The sequence below is a fragment of the Balaenoptera musculus genome, chromosome 1 (genome assembly GCF_009873245.2).
Source record: "Balaenoptera musculus isolate JJ_BM4_2016_0621 chromosome 1, mBalMus1.pri.v3, whole genome shotgun sequence".
Lineage (NCBI taxonomy): Eukaryota > Metazoa > Chordata > Mammalia > Artiodactyla > Balaenopteridae > Balaenoptera > Balaenoptera musculus.
In genome coordinates, this window is record NC_045785.1 from 183,576,893 (window position 1) to 183,599,034 (window position 22,142).

The 22,142-nt window shown below is 61.2% G+C and overlaps 1 protein-coding gene across 1 annotated transcript; it reads left to right on the forward strand.

The window, feature by feature from the left end:
* Positions 1 to 1,909: 1,909 nt before the first annotated feature.
* On the forward strand, positions 1,910 to 21,038 carry IGFN1 (immunoglobulin like and fibronectin type III domain containing 1). Its single transcript, XM_036863794.1, is given in 17 exon segments — positions 1,910 to 2,237; positions 3,292 to 3,564; positions 4,215 to 4,273; positions 8,630 to 8,738; positions 9,242 to 9,366; positions 10,023 to 10,164; positions 10,504 to 10,803; positions 11,341 to 11,640; positions 12,146 to 12,319; positions 13,211 to 13,339; positions 14,657 to 14,959; positions 15,942 to 16,029; positions 17,444 to 17,447; positions 17,450 to 17,639; positions 18,358 to 18,666; positions 19,381 to 19,707; positions 20,575 to 21,038. Coding segments are annotated over 17 exon segments (3,012 nt in total). The 5' UTR covers positions 1,910 to 2,077; the 3' UTR covers positions 20,595 to 21,038.
* Positions 21,039 to 22,142: the final 1,104 nt, after the last annotated feature.

Below are 22,142 nucleotides of genomic sequence, written 5' to 3' on the forward strand. Positions count from 1 at the left end.
TTCCTGCTCTGCTTGGGGTCAGCTCAAACCCTGGTGAAGACAGTCCAGGGAGGCCTCTGACCTCTCACCGAGCGGCCAGGCTCTCCAGCCAGGGCACGGGGTCAAAAGAGGGTTCTGAGAAGTGCACCCCTCTTCCCCTGAGCTCTCTCTCCAGACACACCCCTGCAAGGGCAACAGGAGTAATTACACATCAACCAGGTGGTGGTAGGGTCGGTGTCCGCAGAGGGGTGCTGCACGGGGCGGCAGCAAAGCATCACACTGTCCTGTGGTCAGACTCGTCCTGGCTCCACCAGTTCCTGGCTGTGTGACCGCAGGAAAGGTGCTTACTTTCTCTGTGCCTTGGTTGCCTCATTTGTGACATGAGGATAACGCAGGACCTGTCTCCTGGCGTGTTGAAATGATAAATGAGATGGTGCGCGATTTGCTTCTCTGCTTGTCCTCCCCCTGGCTACCCTGCTCTTGCTCGCCCCGCTCCCCCCTCACCCCCGGCTCACCCCCGTTCCTTTGCTCCCTGCTCCCTCTGTCTGCCCGCCCGTGCTCTGCCCCTCATCCACATGGCTAACTGCTGCCCCCCAGTGACTCCCCGGCCCGCCTGTGTAGTGCCATGTGTCCCCAGCCCCATCTGGCTCCTGGACCCACATACTCCTTTCTCTCCACTCCCCCCCCCCCAGTTCTCTCTCTTTCTAACAAACATTATATCATTTACCTATTTATGATGCTTATTATTTCTCTGTCTCCCCGTAGAACTTTAGTTCCCTGAGGGCAGGAATCTTTGTTTTATTCACTGATGTGTCCGAGTACCTAAAACAGTGCCTGGCACACATCAGGCAGCTAAGTGTTAGCTACTGTTAATACGGATCTTCCTCGACCTATGATGGGGTTACGTCCCGATAAACCTCTTGTAAGTTGAAAATATCGTAAGACGAAAATACATTGAGGGCTTCCCTGGTGGCACAGTGGTTAAGAATACGCCTGGCATTGCAGGGGACACGGGTTCGACCCCTGGTCCGGGAAGATTCCACGTGCCGTGGAGCAACTAAGCCCGTGCGCCACAACTACTGAAGCCTATGCACCTAGAGCCTGTCATCCACAAGAGAAGCCACCGCAACGAGAAACCCGCGCACCGCAACCAAGAGTAGCCCCCGCTCGCCGCAACTAGAGAAAGCCCGTGCTCAGCAACGAAGACCTAACACAGCCAAAAATAAAATAAATAAAATTAAAAAAAGAAAATACATTGAATACACCTAACCTACTGAACATCATAGGTCAACCCAGCCCTCCTTAAACATGCTCAGAAGACTTGTATTAGCCTAGAGTTGGGCAAAATTATCTAACAGAAAGCCTATTTTATCATAAAGTGTTGAGTATCTCCTGTAAGTGATTGAATACTGTACCGAAAGTGAAAAGCAGATGGTTGTCTGGTACAGAATGGTTCTCAGTGTGTCAGTGATGGCATGATGGCGGGCTGTCCGGGAGCTGGGGCTGCACTGCCCAGCAGTAGCCTGGGAAAGATCAAAATTCAAAATTCCGGGTACAGTTTGTACTCAATGTGCATCGCCTTTGCACCATTGTAGAGTCAAAAAAAATCACAAGCCAAACCCTTGTAGAGCAGGGACCGTCTGTTTTCAGCAAGTAGCCAGCCGTTCCAGGGCTTGGCTAAGGTGGGTGTGTGCATCAGTCGCTGGTAGTACTCCGGTTCCTCATGAATGAATGCCTGGGGGCCCGGCCACCCCTGCTCTTTCCCTGCCCCTGCTCGGGTAGGAGCTCTGTTCCACCTGCCGCAGTGCTGGCTCAGCAACCTCGGGTGTCTCTTGCGTAATCTCAGCAGATCATTTACAACGTGGTAAGAGCCATGGATATTCCTAGAGCATTTCTTTCCCTCCACCACGTGCTCTGGGCCTCCACCCTGCCCCTCTCCGCCCTACCCCTTTATCGTCCAGTGGTGTTGGTGTTGTTTGGTGCCGGGGCCAGTGGGGAACACGGCCGGTCGTCGGCAAGCAGGATGGGGGCAGGAGGTGCTGTGGACCCACTGAGGCCCTGGACCACCCTCTTTCTCTCCTGGCCTCAGGAGGGCGAGATGGCCCCCTGGGGCTCTGACAGCCAGACCAAGCACTGCCTGCAGCATCTGGGGAAGCACTACCAGTTCCAGATCCGAGACCTGCGGCCGGAGGATGCTGGCATTTACCGGGTCAGGGTGCAGGATGCCGCGGTCTCCTCCGCGGACCTGGAGGCCAGCGGTGAGTGGTCTGCCCTGCCGAAGTCTGAGTGGGGGAGGCCCATTCCGGTTCCCTTGCGGGGGGTAGGTGAACGTGACATGGCCCCCCTCGCAGCTGGGGAGAGGAACGTGTACCCAAATGGTTAAATTATGATGATCCCTTTTCAAAATCTTGGTCCGAGGTCTGTGTCCTCCTGGTGCTGGGCTGGGCTCCACTGAGGGTCCCAGACGTAGGGCACCTGGCCCTCGCCTCGCTCGCAGGCTGTCCATAGCGTCCACTCACTCTCAGATCAGATCTGCCCAAATCTACGGCCTCCTCTCTGATGCAGGTCCTCCCCTCCCACGACCCCCCAGCAAAAATCTCCACCAGGTCGGCACGCTCCTGCCCTGGGCAGACCCCTCCCTTCCCTGCCTCCCATGCCCACACCCCACCGGGACTGTCCCTTCCCCCCTCGTCAAGCTCTGTCCCTTCCCACTGCCAGCCCCCCTATCCCTGCCCCAGCACCTGACAGCTCAAGGGACGTTGGAGGGAGGAGAGGCTTGGGGCGGGCAGGTAAGTCATAGAGAACGAGGCTAAGTCAAGGTTGAAGAAGAAGGAGGGGGTAGACCTCCAGCTGGCCTGGCGTGGTGGACGGGGAAGGGGGCAGGGCTCTGGGGCCAGCCAGACCGGGCTGTGAATTCCGTCTGGACCACGTCTTAGCTGGGCAAGCCCTACAACTTGTAAAGCCTCAGTGTTCTCACCTGCAAAAGGGAAATAATAACGCCTGCCTTGGAGGTGGTCGCGAGGATTAATCAGACGGCAGGCATAAAGCTCTGTGCCCAGCCTGTTGGTTCCCTTTCTGTACCTACTTGCCCCCAGACAGAGCGGTCAGATTTAGAATTCCAGAATTCCAGAGCCCGAGTCTGACTGTTCACAACCTAATTATAACTCCTCACTTTATGTGGGGAAACTGATACCTGGGGTAAGGAGTGACCTGTCCAAGGTGACAGGGAGCTGTGGCTAAGCTGGCCTGAGCCGGGCTCGCTGAGCTCCCAGCCCCCGGCGTCGGGTCACACTGTGTCCTGCTCCCCGGCAGCCGTCCTGCCCCGGGTGGTGGTCCCGCCGGCTGGTGCCCGCTGTGAGGAGCAGGGCGATGCGGTCCTCGAGGGCACTGTCTCTGGCCCCTGCCCCAGCGCCACCTGGCGTTTCCGGCCCCGGCCGCTCCGGCGGAGTGACAGATACGAGGTGCTCGTGTCCACTGATGGGCTGACCCACCAGCTTCTGGTGAGAAGGGCCTGTTTCTCAGACATGGGCCTCTACTCCCTCGGCGCCAAGCTCCACGCCTCCAGCGCCTGGCTGGTGGTTGAAGGTGAGTGGGCCCCCCACCCAGTCTTTCCCCGCCTCTGCCGCGGTGGCGAGACCTCAGGGCCCAGGAGGGCGGGAGGAAGGCCCCTTAGATCTCTTCTTGATGCCTGCAGTGCAGGCCCTTCACGGCCAGCCCAGCCCTCCCAGTGGCATCTGCTCCACTGGGCACAGATCCAAGATGGCCCTAAGGTCCTGGACAGGGCTTGGGACAGTGGCCCAGGTCCACTATGGATGAGGAGCCCCTGGGTCAGGCCAAAGAACGCCCTTAAACACCTCTAGGGTTCTGGGTTCAAGGTGATCCTAGGAAACTGTAAATTGGACATTTGTAAGGCAGGCAGTAGGGCAAGTAGATTTTTTTAAAAACCAGCCACCTGCTCATGGCAAATGGCTTTTGACTTCTGTATTTTCTCTAAAACTCCTCATGAACCACCTAGCAAACTGGGGTGGCCTCGGACACAGGACTGGGGGAGGTGATGATGGGATTTATCCACCAATGAGCTGCCACATTCTGGCTTCCTCTGGAGATGGTCGGCTTGTTTCCCTGCTTGGGAAACTGAGGGTCAGGCAAAGCCGCTGGGGTCCGAGAGGCGCCTTGGCCTGAGTTCACAGGTCTTTTCTCTTGTCTTTCTCTGGGGGCGTGACCTCTCACCAAAGCTGGGAAGGATAAAAGCCTTCTGACCGCGAGCGCTGACCACCAGCAGCAGGTACAACGAGCCCAGAGCCCAGAAGATTCCAGGAGCATCCGTGACGACGGGGGGAGACTCAGAGAGCAGGACCCTACAGGGAGCTCCCTCCAGGGGGCCGGGCTGGCTTCTGGGCTCACAGCCGGCCCAGACAGAGGTGGCCTGGGTGGGCACGGCTACACTTGGATGGGGGACGAGGAGGCGGCCGACTCAGCCTGGGGCCCCAGACCGGCAAGAAAGGGCTTTCTGGAAGAAGGGGGCAGAGTCACTCCTCTTGGTGAAAATCAGCTCCATGGAGAGGGACGCAGGGACAGGAGCCTTCCAGGGGGCTTAGGGGAGGGCCTAGAATCAGGGCTGGGCCTCGAAGGGGACCAACAGCAAGGTCGTAGCAGCAACAGCGAGGGGGACGGATGCTCTGGGACGGCAGGAGGCAGGAAGGCTGGGTCCCGGCGTCCTCAGGCTGGAGGGCTGGGGCACAGTGGGGGAGGGAAGGGGCATGGAGAGGACCCCAGGAGTTGGCTGCCCAGACTCAGCCAGGAACAGCCCTGGGACGCTCAGCTGGGACCTGGGACCAGAGAGCGGGCCCCGCAGGGATCCCAGGCTGGTCATGTGGGGTGTCGGTCAGAAGGGGAGGGGATGGAGATTTTGCAGGGGCAGAGCCTGGATGAGGTGGGGGGAGAGGCTGGTCTGAGTGGGGAAAGGGGGAGAGGAGCGGCAGGGGCAGCGCAGGGCAGTGGGACCGGCCTGGGGGACACCAGGGGCCGCCGCAGGGTGGGAGCTCCGGGGGCCCTGGAGCCTTCCAGAGGAAGAGGTTGTAGCTCCATGGCAGGCAGGGGCCCTGAGTCCTGGGGCTCTCGGAAAGGTAGTGATGCTGCCCATGGGGACTGGAGGTGCTCCTTGGGGTCAGGGGAGTCTCCAGGACAGACCTCTGAATGCAAGGACTTCCAGGAGACACCGATATCTGGCGGCGGGAACATCCCCCTGGGGCACGGGGGTCCTGAAGCCAAAGCTGGGTCTTCACTGCAGGAGGCAGGTGATGGAGGCCCACGGGGGTCTGGGGATGGGGGAAGGGGCTACAAAACTAGCCCTGGAGGCCCAGGGGGTCCCGGGGGCTGGGAAAGGGGCCCACAAGGGCTCAGGGGAAGGGAGGGCCCGGAGACGGCGGGGACCTTCGGCAAGGCAGAGGATGGCTCCAGCAGCCCCCAGGATTCCCGAGCCTGGACAGCCGGGCAGAGGGGAACAGGGGAGGCGGGCAGAATAGGGTCTGAGGTCCCAGGCCCTTGGGATGACACACGGTCCAGCCCCAGCAAATCCGGGGCCCACTGTGGGCCTGGAGTGCTGGGGTCTGGTGGGGGGCAAGGGGGTGAGGGGGGCGCCCAGGTGGCCGGGCTGATGGGGTCTGGTCGGGGCGTGGATGACAGAAGCCACAGGCTAAGAGGTCCTTCAGGCCCTGGTGGGACACTGGGAGACACGGATGGGTTCAGAGGTGCAGGGGCCATGGGGTCTGAGCCAGATTTCTGGGATGGGCCGCGGAACTCCAGGGAGAAAGGACCCGGAGGTGAGATGGGCCGCGGGGATGGCGCAGGAGGCTCGGGGGCGACGGAGTCTAGATTTGGTGATGGCTTCGGGGACCCCAGGGGAGCAGGCCTTGAATACGGCGCTGGTTACAGTGATGGCTCAGGGAGGCCGGGAGCCGTGGGGTCTGGTCGTGCTGGTGGCCGAGTCGCCTCTGGGGCCCTTGGGGGAACAGAGTCTGAGGAAGGGGGTGGTGACAGGCACGGCTCAGAGGTGCCCGGGGGGATGTGGTCTGGAAACAGAGATGGTTGTGGTCCTGCCGGAAGGGCGTCTGAGGGACTTGCTCGTCCCAAGGGTGGCTTGGGCGGCCCTGACGGAGGGCCCGTGGGTGACGCCGGGATGTGTGCAGAGGCCGGTGGGGCATCCAGAGGCTGGGGGGATACCGGCCCTGCGGGAAGGCATCATCCTGATGGCGGTCTGGGGAGTCCGGGGACAGCGGGGTCTGTGGGGCGAGGTGGCCTCAGGGCCTCGGCTGCAGTGGAGACTGTTGGGGAGGGACACACAGGGGCAGAACCAGGGGGCTCGGGGAGAATAGGGCCTTGGGGTCAGACTGGGGCTTACGGGGGCTTCAGAGCCCCGGGGGCTCTGGGGGCTTCTGGAGAAGGAGGCCATGAAGATGGCTCTGGGGCTTCAGGGTCTCTGAGGGCAGCGGGCAAAGTGCGAGATGCGGATGGAGCCAGGGGCCTTGGCGCTGGGGCCTCTGGAGACGGAGCCAGTTATGGGGATGCTACCTGGGGCCCCCAGGCACCAGCTCCTCACGCGGGGGTGGCCTCTGAGAGCCCGGGGGCTGATGAGTCTGGTAAAGTGCTGGGCTTTGGGGGTGGATCAGGAGCTGCAGGGCCTCTGCCCACCGGAAGCAGATCAGTTTACGGAGGGGGGTCGAGGGGTCTTGAGCCTGGGGCGATGGAGCCAAGGGGTGAGGCAGGCTTTAGAGGTGGTTCAGGAGGCCTTGGAGGAATTGGTTCAGGAGGCCTTGGAGGAATTGGTTCAGGAGGCCTTGGAGGAATTGGTTCAGGGGCTAAGGCTGGTTATAGGGGCGATTTAGGGGGTTCTGGAGGAACTGGTTCAGGGGGTGAGGCAGGTTACAGGGACGGTTTAAAGGTTTCTGGGGAAGTGGGGTCATGGGCTAAGGCTGGTAACAAGGATGAGTCAGGGGGTTCTGGAGGAACTGGTTCAGGGGGTGAGGCAGGTTACAGGGACGGTTTGAGGGATACTGAGGGAATGGAGTCAGGGAGTGAGGTAGGGTGTAGGGGAGCCGCAGGAGGATCTGGGGACATGCGGCCAGGGGCTGAGATGGGCTGCAGAGATGGTGCAGGGAGGTTTGGAGGGACAGGCTCCCCAGCTGGAGTGGGAGGTGAGGGTGGACCCGGAGGCCAGGAAGCCATGGCACATGGGTCAGTATACTGGGCAGCCTCAGAGGGGTCTTACGGTGGCACAGGTCCCAAGGATGGTCCGGAGAGGGGCAGAGGGACGGGGCTCGTGGGAGGGGCAGGTGCTGGGCTGGGCTCCGGGATGGCTGCAAAGCCTGGCACCGCAGACGGTACCGCATACGGGGACGGGCCCAGGGGCCCAGGGCTCCTGGGGATCCACGGAGGCCCTCAGATGCTTTCAGATGGGCAGGGCTCCAGGAGTGGTTTGGGGGGCTCTGGACCCCCAGGCACCCCTGAGGCATGGGGGGCTGTTGGCTCGGATGGAAAGTCAGGCATCAGAGGTTGGCAAGGTAGCTCTGGGCTCCCAGGGTCCCCTGGGCACAGAGGGGCTCCCAGTGGGGAGGGAGGGTCTGCAGGCCACGCAGCGGGTGTGAGGGCTTCTGGGATTCCTGACGGTCGGGGGGCAGCGCAGGATGAGACCTGGGCAGGGACAGCTGCTTGGGAATCCGGACGTGACCAGGCCTTCTGGGAAGCAGGTCCAGGGGCAGCAGACAGGGGTCCAGCGGCTGGCCAGGGGACGTTGCCACCTCAGGGCTCCGGGGCTGCACAGCTGGGTGGCGGGAGGATGGGGGCAGGGTTGGGGGGCTCAGCAGGTACAGGCCAGGGTCTAGACAGCAGCCGGATGCCCAGGGAAAGGGGCAGATCCATGTCAGGGTCTGCCGGTGGGCACGGAGAAAGCCATGCTTGGGGCCCAGGCTGGGAAGACCAGGGGTCTGGCCAAGACAGCACAGGTGCCAGGGACCGGCCCCCAGGCTCCAGGGCTTCAAGCTCCCTGCAGGAGGAAGATGCCACTTTCGGGGGGACCCATGAAGGGCCACAAGCCTCGTGGGGCGGGGACAGGGCTCCAGGCAGAGAGGAGGCCGGTAGGGGGCAAAGCCCAGGGTTCCTGGATGGCAAAGCTTCAGGTCTTGGAAGGAGCAGGGCTAGCGGCCCAGGGGACTCAGGTGTCCCGGGTAAGGGGACTTCTGCTGGGAGGGAGAATGGCTCCAACCAAAGGCCTGGGGATTCGAGACGTCAGGGAGCCTGGGAGGGCCTAGATGGTCCCTTCGGCAGAAAAGACTCTGGAGACGGGTCACAGGGGACCCAGGGGCCTGGCTCTCAGTGGGGCACAGGACAGAGGGGAGGAAGGGGCTTCCTGAGGGAGCAGGAGTCCCCGGAGGCTAAGGATGGTAGGGCCCGACGTCCAGGGGCCCTAAAGGAGTCTGGCAGGTCAGAAAGGAGGCTCGGCCCGTACAGGAACAGGACTCAGACGTGGTCCAGAGTCGAGGTGGGAGCAGCACAGAGATGGGGAGCAGACAAGGCCAGAGACCTGGGGGAACCGCCTGGAAGCGAGGACGGGGGGTGCCCAGGGAAGCCCCCCAGCCGTCCTGGCAGCAGGAAGGCCGGCAAAGAGGGCGGGTCAGACGTCCACGGCCAGAGGACGGACGCCACCCGGAGTCCCGGATCCAGACACAAGCCTGGCGCTGGCGGTTTCTCTGAGGAGGCCCGAGGTAAGTGCCTCTCAGCTGTCCTGGCTCAAGGCAGGAGCCAAGGGGGGCTCCCTGGACACTGGCGTGACTGGGCCGTTCCCAGACCCAGGAGTCTGTTGCTATCAGCGACCCCCATTTCCAGGGATCTCTTCCCAATTCAGGAGGCAAACTCTTCCTCCTTGTGTGGGTGGGATGAGGGCTGCACGGGGCTCGGAGGGCTCCCGGTATCTGTCTTGACGCCCTGTGTCCAAAGCACTGGACTTGTTGAACTACCTCGCTGTGGGTCCCCCAGACGTCGCCCTGTGTGACTCAAGGGCCCCTCATCTCCCTGGCCCCCCAGATCCCCTGCACCAGCCTGGGCCCTGCGGAGAAAACCGGACGGTCTGGCCTCACTGGCAGGACGTGTGGCCTCCCGGGGTACTGGCCTCACTGGCAGGACGTGTGGCCTCCCGGGGTACGGTGGGAGGCTGGGCGGCAGGGGGATCTTGGGCGCCCGTCCTCCACACTCCCCCGTGCCTCTCCAGGCCCTACAGGCCACTTCTCCCAGGGCCTGGCTGACCTGGAGGTGCAGCGCGGGGAGGCTGCCGTGCTCTCCTGCACCCTCACCAGCGACCTGGGACCTGGAGCCTGGTTTAAGGATGGGGTCAAGGTACCTCCCTCCACCCCCTCCTTACCAACCGGTTTGCGGGGAGGGATGAGTGAAGCAGAGAGGAGTAGAAAGATTTTTCACTCTTCCTTGTACCAACGCGCCGACTCTGCGAGAAGTTTAAAGGGCCGACAACTTGGTGCGCTTGAAATAAAACCGGATTTTTAAAGTGGGCGTGTCTCCCACTCACCCCTCCCTGTACATGCCCCTGGCCCTCCCTCCACATCCAAACTGCTTCCCTGCCCCAGCACCTCTGGAAGTCTGCCTGTCCTTCAAGGCCGGTACGGGGGGGCGCCTCCTCGGCCCAGCCAGACGGGCTCTCGGCTCCCTGAACAGCCCTCGACCCTTTAGCTGTCATCTCAGCAGCGGGTAGCCAAGGGCTCTGGAGCAGGGCCTTGGTGTCCACTGGACCGGGCTGACCCCAGTGCAGCCGTTCACCGCAGACGTGGCCTCTGTTTTCCTCGCCTGTAAAATGGGCTAACGGTGGTGCCCACTTCACAGGTCGTGGAGTTAATGAGACACTGAAGGGGGTGACTGGCTCCAGCCGAGCGCACGATGAGCGTTCGGTTCATTCCCGCAGTTGCCTTAGGAAAGGCCCTGGCCCGCGGTGGGAGGAGCTGGACGGGGCGGTGACCGGTCCTCTGTGGCCTCGTTCCCAGCTCAGCGCCCAGGACGGAGTCGCCTTCGAGCAGGACGGGCTGGCGCACAGGGTCCTCATTGCCCACGTGGAGGGGACCCAGGCCGGGAGGTACAGCTTTGTAGCCGGCGACCAGCAGAGCGAGGCCACGCTGACCGTCCACGGTGAGGCCCGGCCCTGCCCTTTCCCGCCAGGTGGGCTCTTGGCCGGCGACACACGCCGCTGCTGAACGCCTGGACGTGTCGCCAGCCTGCAGCCCGTGTCGAGTCTCACCCTCGGTCGAGGGGATGGCTTTAAAAAGCAACCCACACGCTCCCCATTCCCGTCAGCACGTCCTCAGAGAGGTCCGGCCCCGTCTGTCCTGCTGCAGATGAAGCCCCTGGGTCCCACCTGCCCGTCCTCACGAGGCGGGGAGGGGGCTCTGTCTCTGGGCCCTTCCTTCCCCGCCCCCAGGTGCCCGGTGCCCACCGTCTTTCACTCCTCGTGCCCTGTCCTCTCCCCAGACCCCCCGGTCATCGCTCCCGACGTGACAGCGAAGCTGAGGGAGCCGCTGGTGGTCAAGGCGGGGAAGCCAGTGACCATGAAGGTCCGCTTCCAGAGCTGCCTCCCAGTCCAGGCCACCTGGAGCAAGGACGGGGCCGAGGTGGCTGGCGACAACGGCAGAGGGGCCCAGGTGGCGGTGGGGGACAGCTTCACGCGGCTGTGCCTCCCCAGCGCCAGCAGGAAGGACTGCGGCCAGTACAGCGTGACCCTGAGGAGCAAAGGCGGCTCCGTGCAGGCCGAGCTCACCCTGCGAGTCCTAGGTGCTAGCCTGTCCCCAGCCCTGTCCCCGGCCCCGCTGAGCCCCCCCTGGCAGCGGGGCAGGCCCTGTGGGGGGGGATGTCCCTGGTATTAACCTTCACGTGCATGCTGTTTAAGATCCAAACCTACCCCTAGCTGTCCTCGCCCCTCCTCAGACTGGTTTGGAAGGAGCAGTTTAGACAAATAAAGGGCTGGGCTCCCACTGCGGGGAGACGGGACACGCGTCTCTGCAGCTGACACACCAGGCCCTAGGGGTGTCGCTGCGGTGGGTGATGGCCCCCAGACCTGAGTTGTGCCAGCGAGGTGGGACTGCCTGTGGCCAGAAGGCAGTGCCCATCTGGGCTCGGGGCCGGTGCATTCTGTGTCACCTTCCAGGGGGTGTGCATGTCGGGGGTGGAGACCAGGGACGCCGCGAGGTGACGCCCACCCAGGACTTCCAGCCCCGGGCAGGCTCATCTGCTGATGAGGGGAGCCCAGCGCCCCTCCCCGGCGGCTCCTCTGACCCTCCTTCTCCTCCTGCTCCTCTCGGGGGTCCCCAGACAAGCCTCAGCCCCCACAGGGCCCCCTGGAGGTGCAGGACGGCCACGGGGCTGGCGTCTGCCTCCGCTGGCGGCCCCCAAGGGACGACGGGGGCCAGGCCCTGCAGCATTACGTGGTGGAGAGGCGGCAGGCTGGCCTCAGCACTTGGCTGAAGGTGGGCGAGCCCCCTGCGGACAGCACCACCTTCACAGATGCCCAGGCGGAGCAGGGCAAGAAGTACAGCTTCCGCGTGCGGGCCGTGACCGCGGAGGGGCCTGGGGAGGCCCTGGAGTCCGAGGAGGTGCTGGTGGCTCCCGAGGGTGAGAGGACAGCCTGGGGCCAGGGAGGGGACGTGCCGGGCTCCCCACTGTGCCCAGAGACCGGGGGCCACCAGCCAACACCCTGGGGGTCTCGAGGCCCTTCGAGAGCACCGTGAGAGCCTCACCCCAGCTTCTCTGGGACCCGGCAGCCAGATCAGCAAGCAGGATGTGCGGGGTCTTCTCCAGCTGTGGCTCTGGGGGACTGGGGGTGGTCCGGCAGAGCCGCTGTCTCAGGCCCCTGGGACGGACTGGCATTGTCCTCCATCTGGAGCATCTCCCAGGGCCTCAGGGCTGAGGGGCCTCAGGGCTGGCTCTAGTCCCCGGGGCACAGTGCTTCCCTGTTTCCATCACTCTTGCCCCCAAACTTCAGGCTGGCTCAGGCCCCTGACACCCCAAAGAAGGGATAACACGTGGCTGGCCCCAGATGCCCGCTCCTCCACCAGGACCCCCCGGGAGCTGGCGCCTCTCCCAGCCCCTGACTGACCAGCACCCTCTCTGCCCCCAGTTCTGCCTGGGCCCCCTCCCCCGCCAGCCATCCTGTCGGCCTCCAGCCAAAGCATCACTCTGTCATGGACGGCACCTCGGGGCCCGGGCAGTGCCCACATCCTGGGCTACCTGATCGAGAAGCGCAAGAAGGGAAGGAACACCTGGGTGGCAGTGAACCAGCAGCCGGTGCCTGGTGAGCAGCCTGGGGGTGGTCTGCATCGTCCTGGCCTCCAGAGCCTCCCTGGACCCCCGGCCCGAGGTGCTGTGGCAGCATCAAACCAGATCACTTAGCGTGAGGGTCTCACTGGTGGTGGTTTACCTCTGGGGGCAGTTGGCAACATCCAGCAATTTGGGGCTGCCACACTGCAGGGGGAAGATGGGGGTGGCCTCTCGTGTGAAGGGCCTGAGACGCTGCTCGTCCTTCGACACACAGGGCAGTGCCCTCCCCCCCACCCCGCCCCTTCCCCAAACAAAGAACTGTCTGGCCCAAAGCATCAGCAGTGGCGGGGCGGGAGACCCTGCTTTAACAGAAGTCTCACGCCGCCGGCAGTTCACGTTTCTCTCTAACGTGAGCTTTCTCATCCGTACCACAACGGGAGAAGTGCCCCCGCCCCCTGAGTAGATTCCAAGAAACTGCTTTCTGAGCCCAGAACAAACTCAGAAAAGCCCAAGCCCAGGCTAGTAGGAGAAAGAGGGGTTCAGAGCTCCAGGCAGGCTGTGCCGAGTGCCAGGCTGTGCCCCCCGGAGCCTCGGCCTCCCGTCTCTGGAAAGAGGGCCATGGACTGAGGACACCTTCTGTACCTACACTGCTGAGTGGTTCCGTTTTATTTAAATAGGACAGCAGCTCTAAGGCAGAGGGAACCAGAGCCATGAAGGCACTTGCCCGAGACTTCCCAGCAAGTTAGTGGCAGAACCAGACAGGGCTTTGGACCCTGAGACCCTGAGCAGCACACTTCTCCGCTTGGAGAGGACGAGTCATAGCCGGCTGGGGGCTGGGGGGCAGGGAGGTGTAGGGCCAGGCTGGTCTCATCCAGGCATCGCCCGGCCCCATCAGGCGGGACTCACGTGGGTGGGCTTCCCACAGAGAAGAAGTGGACGGTGCTGGACCTGAGGCAGGGCTGTCAGTACGAGTTCCGGGTCACAGCCGTGGCCCCCTCTGGCCCCGGGGAGCCTGGGCCCCCATCAGATGCCGTCTTTGCTCGGGACCCCATGAGTAAGCGGAGCACCAACCCGGGAGAGGGTGGTGGCAGTGGCGTGAGCAGGCCGGGGCAGTCCCGAAGGAGACATCAGGATGGCTGGGGGATAAAGGCCGAAAGGCCCTGAGGGCGAGGCAAAACTTAGGGGCCCCTGGAGGCTTACGGCCCTACACTGAGACCAGACAGGCCCAGGAGCCAGAGATGGGGATTGGGAGAGTCCTTCCCCAGGTCAGCCCACTCACCTGGTCCCATCCTGTAAGCATCCACTCCCCGAAGTGAGGGGGCATCATCCCTGCAGGGAGGGGGTGGTCACAGGGGAGCCTCACCATCAGTTCTCCATCCAGCGAGCCTCTGCTCATCCTCACCTGCGGGGGGCTGGCATTGTGTCAGGAACCAGGTGCATCCTTGGGACACTTCCGGTCTAGAGCAGCATTACTTGTGGTCCACGTGTCCACGACAGGCAGCCTAGGACATTTCCAAGCCCTACAGAAGAGAAACCTGCCCTGCTTTGTTTGATCCAAATTTCCCAAATTCAAGCAGAGAATACCTTTTCCATGAAACACCTGTCAAAGCATCCCTCCACGGCCTACAGCGGCTCTGTGCGCCTCTTCTGAGCTCTTACCCTCATGAGCCCGCTGGTGACAAGCCTTGGGGGAGCAGCATGTTCCTGGCCCTTGTGGATCGGCCAGGGGCATTCTTCCGTGTCAGCTGGGGCCTGGGGAAGTGGCCGTGGGGCCTGGAGAGACACAGGGAGTCTGGGGGGCTGGGTGCCCAGGGATTGCCCCCAGGTGGTTCCCCAGGTTTGGAGGCCAGAGCCCTGGACCGCTGTGCAGTCTACAGAGCCCTTTACATACCTCACACCTTTGTTCTGAAACCCTCGTGGGTGGGTGGGCCTGTGCTGTTATTGTTCCCATTTTACAGGTAAAGAGCACAAAGTATGGACTAAGTACTTGACTAGGAGCTTAATGCTCACAACAAAAAGAGAATTCTAGTCTTCAGGGATGTTGGAACCTAAGGACTCATCGATGAAAACAGCAGATTGGGGGAATTACGGAAGGACAGTTAGGGGAAGGGGGTTGGCAGGTTGGCGAGTGGGTGGAAGGGGTCGGGGGAGGCTTCCCGGAGGAGGCGAGCTGGGATGGGTGGTGCAGACTGAGGAAGAGTCCGGGGTAGAGTAAGGGTTTGGGTCCAGGCAGGTGCTTTAGCGAAGCCTGGAGGCGGACCCCTAAGTGGAAGCAATCCCCAGCCGCCCACGGAAAACCAGTGAGTGGCCACCGGGGGGCCTCCCTCAGGAGAGGTGACGCCGCTCCTGACAGCCCGTGGTGCCTGGGCAGGACCCCCCGGGCCCGTGAGGGATCTCCGGGTCACGGACACGTCGCACACCAGCATCACCCTGAGCTGGGCCCAACCGGACCCTCAGGACGGGGACGAAGCGCTGGGCTATGCGGTGGAGCTGGGCGACTCAGCCAGCCTGCAGTGGAGTCCGTGCCACGCAGGCACCGTGCCGGGCACTACCTACACGGTCAAGGGGCTGCGGCCTCGGGAGGCCTACTTCGTGCGGGTGACAGCCGTGAATGACGGGGGCCGAGGCCCGCCCACTGCCCTGGACACCGTGGTGCAAGCCATGCCCGTCAGTGGTGAGTCTACCTCCCTCCTCCAGTCCAGGCCCTTCCTGGGGAGGGCCTCTGAGCTGCACGCATGCGCTAGCTGAGCCGGGACACCCCCCCCACCCCCTCCCCAGCTTAGTGAAGTGTCACGTATTGGGCACCTAGTAAGAGCGGGGCACTGGGCTAGGCAGGCCCTTTCAGAAATGCATCTTCATTGTAACTCATGAAAATCCTACAAGGTCAATACTATCCCCAATTTACAGATAAGGAAACCGAGGTCAGGGGTACACTGCCCTGGGCCTTACCACTGGTATGCAGCAGAGCCCGGGTGCAAGCCAGGTGACTGACCCCAAAGCCCAGGCTCGCTCCGGAATTCTTTGCTGCCACCCCAGCGCGGCCTGAGAAGGCCGGCTGCCCCTCAGCTCCCGAGTTCACGTCAATGCAGAAGATGCCCCCATCCCTGTTACCGGAAGGTGGGCTGTCTTTCCCCGGGGGCGTTAACTGCTGGAGCAGCTGACCTGTCTTTGGCCCAAGCTGACACTGGGTCATCCCAACAGACCCCAGCTGTCCTTGTGATGATAAGGGAGACATACAAAGAAAATCACCCTGAGTCTTTGGCCAGAACCCAGAGCCCATCCTGGCTCTGCCCCAAATCCCGGGCTCTGGGGCCACTTCCTGCCTCAGATGGGTAGTTGTTTCATCTGCAAAATACAAGAGTTGGGCTAGTTTCTCACCATCCCCCTCTGTCCCAGCCTGACCCTAAGGCTGCCCCTGACGGCTGCCCTTTCTCAGCCCCCATCCCGCTCCCCCCTCCCCCAGCCCTGCGGCTCCCCCCAGGATTCCCCTCCAGCCCCCTCTCCAGTTCCTGCAGGGCCCCCTGTCCGATGTCCAATGGGGTTTCAGCATCACTGGGCTGGCCTAGCGTCTAGTCCCCCTGCAGCCCTGCCTGGTTGGTGCCCAGGGCTGGGGCCCAAAAGCAGAGGGAGGTGACAGGCCACCCCGCGTGTTCCAGTCTGTCCCAAGTTCCTCACGGACGCCAGCACGAAGGACTTGCTGACGGTCAGAGCTGGGGACACGGTTCGTGTGCCTGTCTACTTGAGGTGAGCACGTCTACTGGGCTGCAGCAGGCAGTCTCAGCCCTGTGGGCCTCCTTTCTTCCCGGTTCCTTTTGGCCCCTAGTCAGGGACCTGCGCTTGTGCTGGAAATCAGGCCGCGTAGAGAAGGGAGGGGAGGGGAGGGTCCTCCTGGCAGGGACAGCCCTCCCCTGGAAGCTGGGTGGCCACTCTGCTCCTGTCCACGGCGCCCTCTGGTGGTAGCTTTCGGCACTGCACCTCTAAACCGCACCACCCTCCCCCCACTTCTCCACCTCCTTAAGTCTGGGAAAGGTGCCCTGCAGCGGGGTGGATGCCCCTAGACTTCAGAATGTCTGTTGTGAGAGTACGCAGCCTGTGTTTGACTCAGGGCGACCTCAAGCAGCCCCACCTGTCTCTGTACGTGTAGTACAGCAGCCATTGTAGTTAGAAGCACAGGTGCCTGGATTCAAATTCTGACCTCATGGCTCACTAGCTGTTTGACTTTGGACACATATCTTAACCTCTCTGTGTTCCGACGTCCTCATCTGTCAAGAGAGGGTATTAATAGTAACTTATCTCAAAGGGTTGTTCTGAGGATTTAAGGAATTAATACATGAAAGCACATAGATAGTCCTGGGCACATGGCAAGTACCCAGTATGTATTATTATTATTGTTGTTGTTGTTAAAATCATCATCATCTGAGTGGGAAGCTCATAGGTGGCGGAGTCAAACTCAAACCCAGATCTAACTCTAAATTACATATTCTTAACTATTAGACCATAATCATGACGATGATAATGATGACAAAAATATTTAAGACACGCCAAATGTTTGCTCTGTGTTGGGCCCTGTTCGTATCGTTAACTTCTTGGGTCCCCAGACAAGCCTGTGAGGTAGGTCACTTTTAGCATCCCCAGGTGCCTCTGACGCCCAGAGCTGAGGGTCTCATTGGAGTTGGTGGTGCAGCCATCAGGCAGCTGGACTGGTCCTCCCACCCTGGTCAGGGTCAGGCCACCATACTCTCCCTCCTGGACTATTGCAGGGACCCCCAAGTCATACCCCCCCTTGGCACCCCAGCCTGGGCACCAAGGTGGTCAGCACTCCCCTCCCACGAGTCCTCCCCACTTCCACGCGCCCTCGCTCCCCCAGCCCCGTGAATCCAGATCTAATTCCTGGTTAAACCTTACAACAGCAGTTCGTGGCTCACAGAGACACAGGTGAGACGCAGGTGTCTGTACGGGTGTGATGTGCAGGGCCCTTAACGTGTTTGCAAACACCCCCTTTGCAGCCTCCTCTCCTTTCCCCCCACCCCTGCTCCCACCGTGGCTCTACCCGGATGCTCCTCTCAGGATGCTCTTCTCACACGTACACTTCAGCCCAGCTCAAAGCCATCGCTTCCACAAAACTCCCCTCTCACCTCTCCTTCCTCTTGTGTCCCAGGCCGCCTCCATGCCGGACGTGACCTGGCTAAAGGGTGGCTTGCCCTTGCCTAAAAGAAGCGTGACCTCCGTCAAGGACGGCCTCACCCAGCTCCTGGTCCCCGCGGCCAGCCTCGCTGACAGCGGCCTCTACACTGTGGTGCTGAGGAGCCCGCGGGGGGAGGAGGCCACCTATAGCTTCCGCCTCAGGGTGGCAGGTGAGGCAGGCCCGGGCTGGGGCTGGACACAGCTGGGCCGCTCCCCAGAGCCTGGTGGGCCGCTCCCCAGTGCCTGGTCACAGGTCTCCGGGATTCCACCCGCCTGGGTGTGCCCATGACCACACCCTGACCCTTGTTATGCGCCCGAAGGGAGAAAGGAGGAGGGGCCGGGGAGGGGATGGGTATCACTGTCCTTCTCTGGGGTGGGGTGGGGTTGGGGACAGTTGAGCACAGCCCTCCCCGGACCTCTGTTGTCCCTCGTTTCGGGTCAGTGAGCGGTGACAGTCACCACCATCACATCACTCCAAAGAGCGGTGGCAAGAACTGTCTGTGGTCCTCCCCTGGGATAAAGGTGGTCTCCCCCAGCCCCAGCTCCGGAGGGGTTTCTGAAACACAGAAATGATGCACAACTAACAGTGGGAGGAGCTCTGTAACTTGGCCTTATGGAAGCCCCCATTCTGTTCCTGTGTCATTTTACTTACAAGACAAAGTGAATTAAAATGAGTCTTTTTGGAGGTTTCCCACCCTCTAGCAGTAACTGCAGAACTGGCCCAGTTCTCTCTGGCTCCAGCCCCCTGCCTGGCGAGACCAGGTGTGTCCAGGGCCCTGGAAGAAGTGGGGACCACGGGCGGGACTTGGGGACCTGGAAAGACTCAGGGCCCTGGGCAGGGCCAGGTGGAGCACTTCCGGCTCCAGCCTGACCCCTCTGTCCCCGCAGCGCGCCCACGGGCCCCGGGGCCCATCCTCCTGCGGGAGGGCGCGCTGGGCTCGGTGATCGTCGAGTGGGTGCCGTCCCCGGACGAGGCTGATGGGAGGGCCGCCCCGCTGCACTACACGGTGCTGACGCGCTCCTCCGCGCACGCGCCCTGGCGCCCCGCGGCCGAGCGCCTGCACACCTGCCGCTTCACCCTGGTGGACGCCCTCCCGGGCCACAAGTACCACTTCCGCGTGGTGGCCAAGAACGAGCTGGGCGCCAGCGAGCCCTCGGACACGCGCCACCCCTGGGTCGTCCCGCGGCAGCCGCCAGGTGAGCTCCGCGCGGAGAGCGGCGGGGATGGAGGCTGGGAGGGCGGGGACAGCGGAGAGCGGCTGGGAGGGCGGGGACAGCCGCCGGCCCATCGCTCTTCCCACCTCCCGTCCCGCCCACCGGCCCCCGTGTCCTCCGCGTCTCCGATTCAGGGTGGGTCCCGCTTCTTCCGCGGGGAGAGCGCGAGGAGCCGGGGCTGTCTGCGGGTCCTGGGTGGCCTCTCAAGTCAGTGGCAGGCGAAAAGGTAGACAGAGACCAGTGCTTCTCCGAAAACAGAGCCTTTTACAGTCAAATAGATGCGAACCTTCAAAGCAGATGCCAGAAAAAGCAGGCCATAAATCAGATGCTCGTTTTCTCACTTTCACGAGTTTCTAAAGTAGAAAAATGTCTGAAAGTTTCTACACCAAAATGCTAGCTGCGGTCATCGGTAGGTAATTGGTTGTGCTTGGTTTTGATTCCTTCTCCTTTTGATTTCTTGTATGTTCCAATTTGTCCACACTGAGTGTGTGTTAGCTTGTAGTACAGAAAAAAAAAAGTCCAAAAATTATTTTAAGAAAAGGGTAAAGAATGAGTAGAGCAGCCTTGGGGCCAAGTTTGCAGGTGAGACATGGCAGGAAGGTCCAGGCGGTGCCCGAGTTCACCAGGAGCTTGGGACTCGCCGCAGCCCTTCTCTCTTTCTGACCCTCCTCGCTCGCCTGCCGGTTTCCACCGCAGACAGGGACACGGTGAAGGCTCCCAGCTACCAGGAGCCCCACCTGAGCCAGAAGCCCCGCTTCCTGGTGGGCCTGCGGCCCCGCACGCTGCCCCTGGGCTGTGAGTGCTGTATGACCTGCGCCGTGCAGGGCTGGCCGCCGCCCCGCGTCACCTGGTTCAAGGACGACCAGAGCCTGGCGGGCGACCCCGCCGTGTACAGCACCGACCTGCTGGGCGTGTGCTCCCTGGTCATCCCCAGCGTCTCGGCCGAGGACGGTGGCAAGTACAAGGCGGTGGCCGAGAACACACTGGGCCAGGCCGTCAGCACCGCCACCCTCATCGTCGTGGGTGAGGCGCTACCCGACAGGGGGGTGAGCTGTCGGGGAGGGGGGAGGGGGGAGGAGAGCCAGAGACGCAGTTCCGGCTGCCTTCAGGGAGTCTTCACGGGGCCCGTCCCCTTCTAGAGGGGTGGGCTGGAGTCAGGACAGCGCGGCTCTCCGCCTGGCCCTCCATGAACTCTGTTATTTAACCTCTATCTCCGGCTCTCCTGGGGCCTTGCTTTGCCCATCGCAGTGGGCCAGATCACTGGTGAGCAGCTCTTGGCTTTGAGGGGCTACATGCCACCCACCTAAGCTTCCCAGAATGGCCTTGCGACCCATTTTGAATGAGAGAGAAAGAGGCTTGTTCTGAGTTGCACCTTCATAAATATGTCCAGAGAGGGACACCTAGTGCCCCAAGGCCACCCTAGTTCTCTCATGGGTATTCCCTTTTTCAGTAAAGCAAATAATGTGTGTTAATAAGAAAACTAGCATCTTTTTTTTTTTTTTATTGTTAGAGTACATTTCTTTTATGTTTTTAATTTTTATTTTATATTGTGTTAGTCCCCAAGAGCATCTTATATTTTGAATAGTTAAAAAAAAGAAGTAACTCCTAAACATTTTTAATTAATTGGGATTGACGTTTGTGCAGCAATGGCCCTTTCAACCCAGGAAAGGAACATTTCAAAGTGCCCAGCTCGTGTGCACACCTATCGTTTGGGGGAGGTTACGGTAACCCAAGGGGCCAGGGAAGAACTTTGCCCAAAGTTGGAGAGCACGTGATGGCTGTGGATCTGAACCCACACGCCCGTGGCAGAGCCCCCAGGCCTGACCCCCTGCGGTGTCACGTTGACCTTCAGGATGACGAGCTGGGATCCTGGTCCTCTGTGTCTTGCAGAATCTAGCTCTGAGCCCTGACACCCCCTGGGATGGCCCAGCCCGGCCCCACAGCCTTGGGATGAAGGCAGATACTCGAGGGTTCACTCCTCACACCGCACTGGCCTGGGGAGGCAGTCCCAGAGGATGGACGATGCTGGCAGTGCCCAGAGCCCCAGGGAGAGGGGAGTGAGGGGCAAGAAGGGGGCATTCAGCCTCCCAGGCCCAAGCTAGTCGCGGAACAGGATGGCAGCGAGCCTCCTGGCTTGGGCGAGCAGAGGGGACTGGGTGTTGTCTGCAGGATGGAGGCCAGATCCCTCGGGGGGAGGGCAGGACAGGCTGGGCCTGAGTGACCACCGTGAGGGGAGAGCACGGGGGTCCGAGGACCTGGGCGGGAGCCGGGGCTGGAGGGCGTGTGTGTGTGTGCTGGGACAGCTGCTCTCTGTATGTTGTTTCTTTATTAAAGCATTGGCTAACACTGGCAAACCATTCGCAAGTGAATTTGGGGTCTGCACGCTGGGGGGAGGATTCCCAGTGCAGAGCCTCTGTGCCAGGCTCCTGCGGGGGGTGGGCTTCTGGCTGGAGGGAAGAGCTGGGTCAGAACTGGGCCCTTCCGCATCCCGGGGCTGCGCAGTCAGTTCCAAGGGTGGGAAAGCTGGGAACGTTCCGAGGGTCTGTGTGGTGGAGAGAACCGCCCCCACCGCACCCCACCTCCCTCCCCCGCCCGAGCCCTAGCCCGTGTCTCCTGCACGCCCCTGTCCTGGCCAAATCCTGCTCAGAGCGGAGGCTTCCCTGGGTGGAGTCTGGCTGGGGAAATAGCACTCCTGGGCGGGGCCTCTGTGGGCCCCAGCTTGCCCCTCCACATTCCCATTGCCCCGTGTCACAGACAGGCCCCGTGTCACAGACAGGACGGGATGCTGTGCGACCCATCACCTCCACCAAAAGCTCTGGTCCTCCTTCACCTTCCAGGCCTGGCCCCTGAGCCTCCTAGGCTCCCGGGAAGTAATATGTATCAAAAACTTTAACATGTATAAATCTCTTGATGATGCAGTAATTTCATGTCACTGCATGTATTGTTATGAGGGCAAAATAGGGACATTTTCCGAAAAACAGAAATGGAGTTTACCACCAATGAACTCTGAATAATTTCCATTTTATACTTCAGACAGAAGAAAAATGATTTCTAGAGATAAGTTCTGAGATGCAAGAAAAAATGATCAGCAAAGATATTTTAAAATATTTGGGTAAACAAAAAAATGCTGGCTGCAAATAATAGTAATAATATCTACTAGGATAGACTAAAATATTGGACAAAAATTAGGTGTAATTTAGGAGAAGAGTGATCAGAGGTAAAATATGCTAGAATATTATTATTCTTAAACTTTTGCACCTATTAACAATAACTAGAGTTAAGCCTAAACTAATAGATTCTGAGTGTATAGCTTCCAAACAAAATATGGAATGAGAAAGATAATTGCAATCAATCAAAAAGAGGGCAAGTAAGGAGGAGAGGAAAAAGAGGAGGGGGAGGAGGGGGGCAAAGGAGGGGGGACGTGAGAGGAGGGGGGAGGGGAGAGGGGGGGGAGGGGA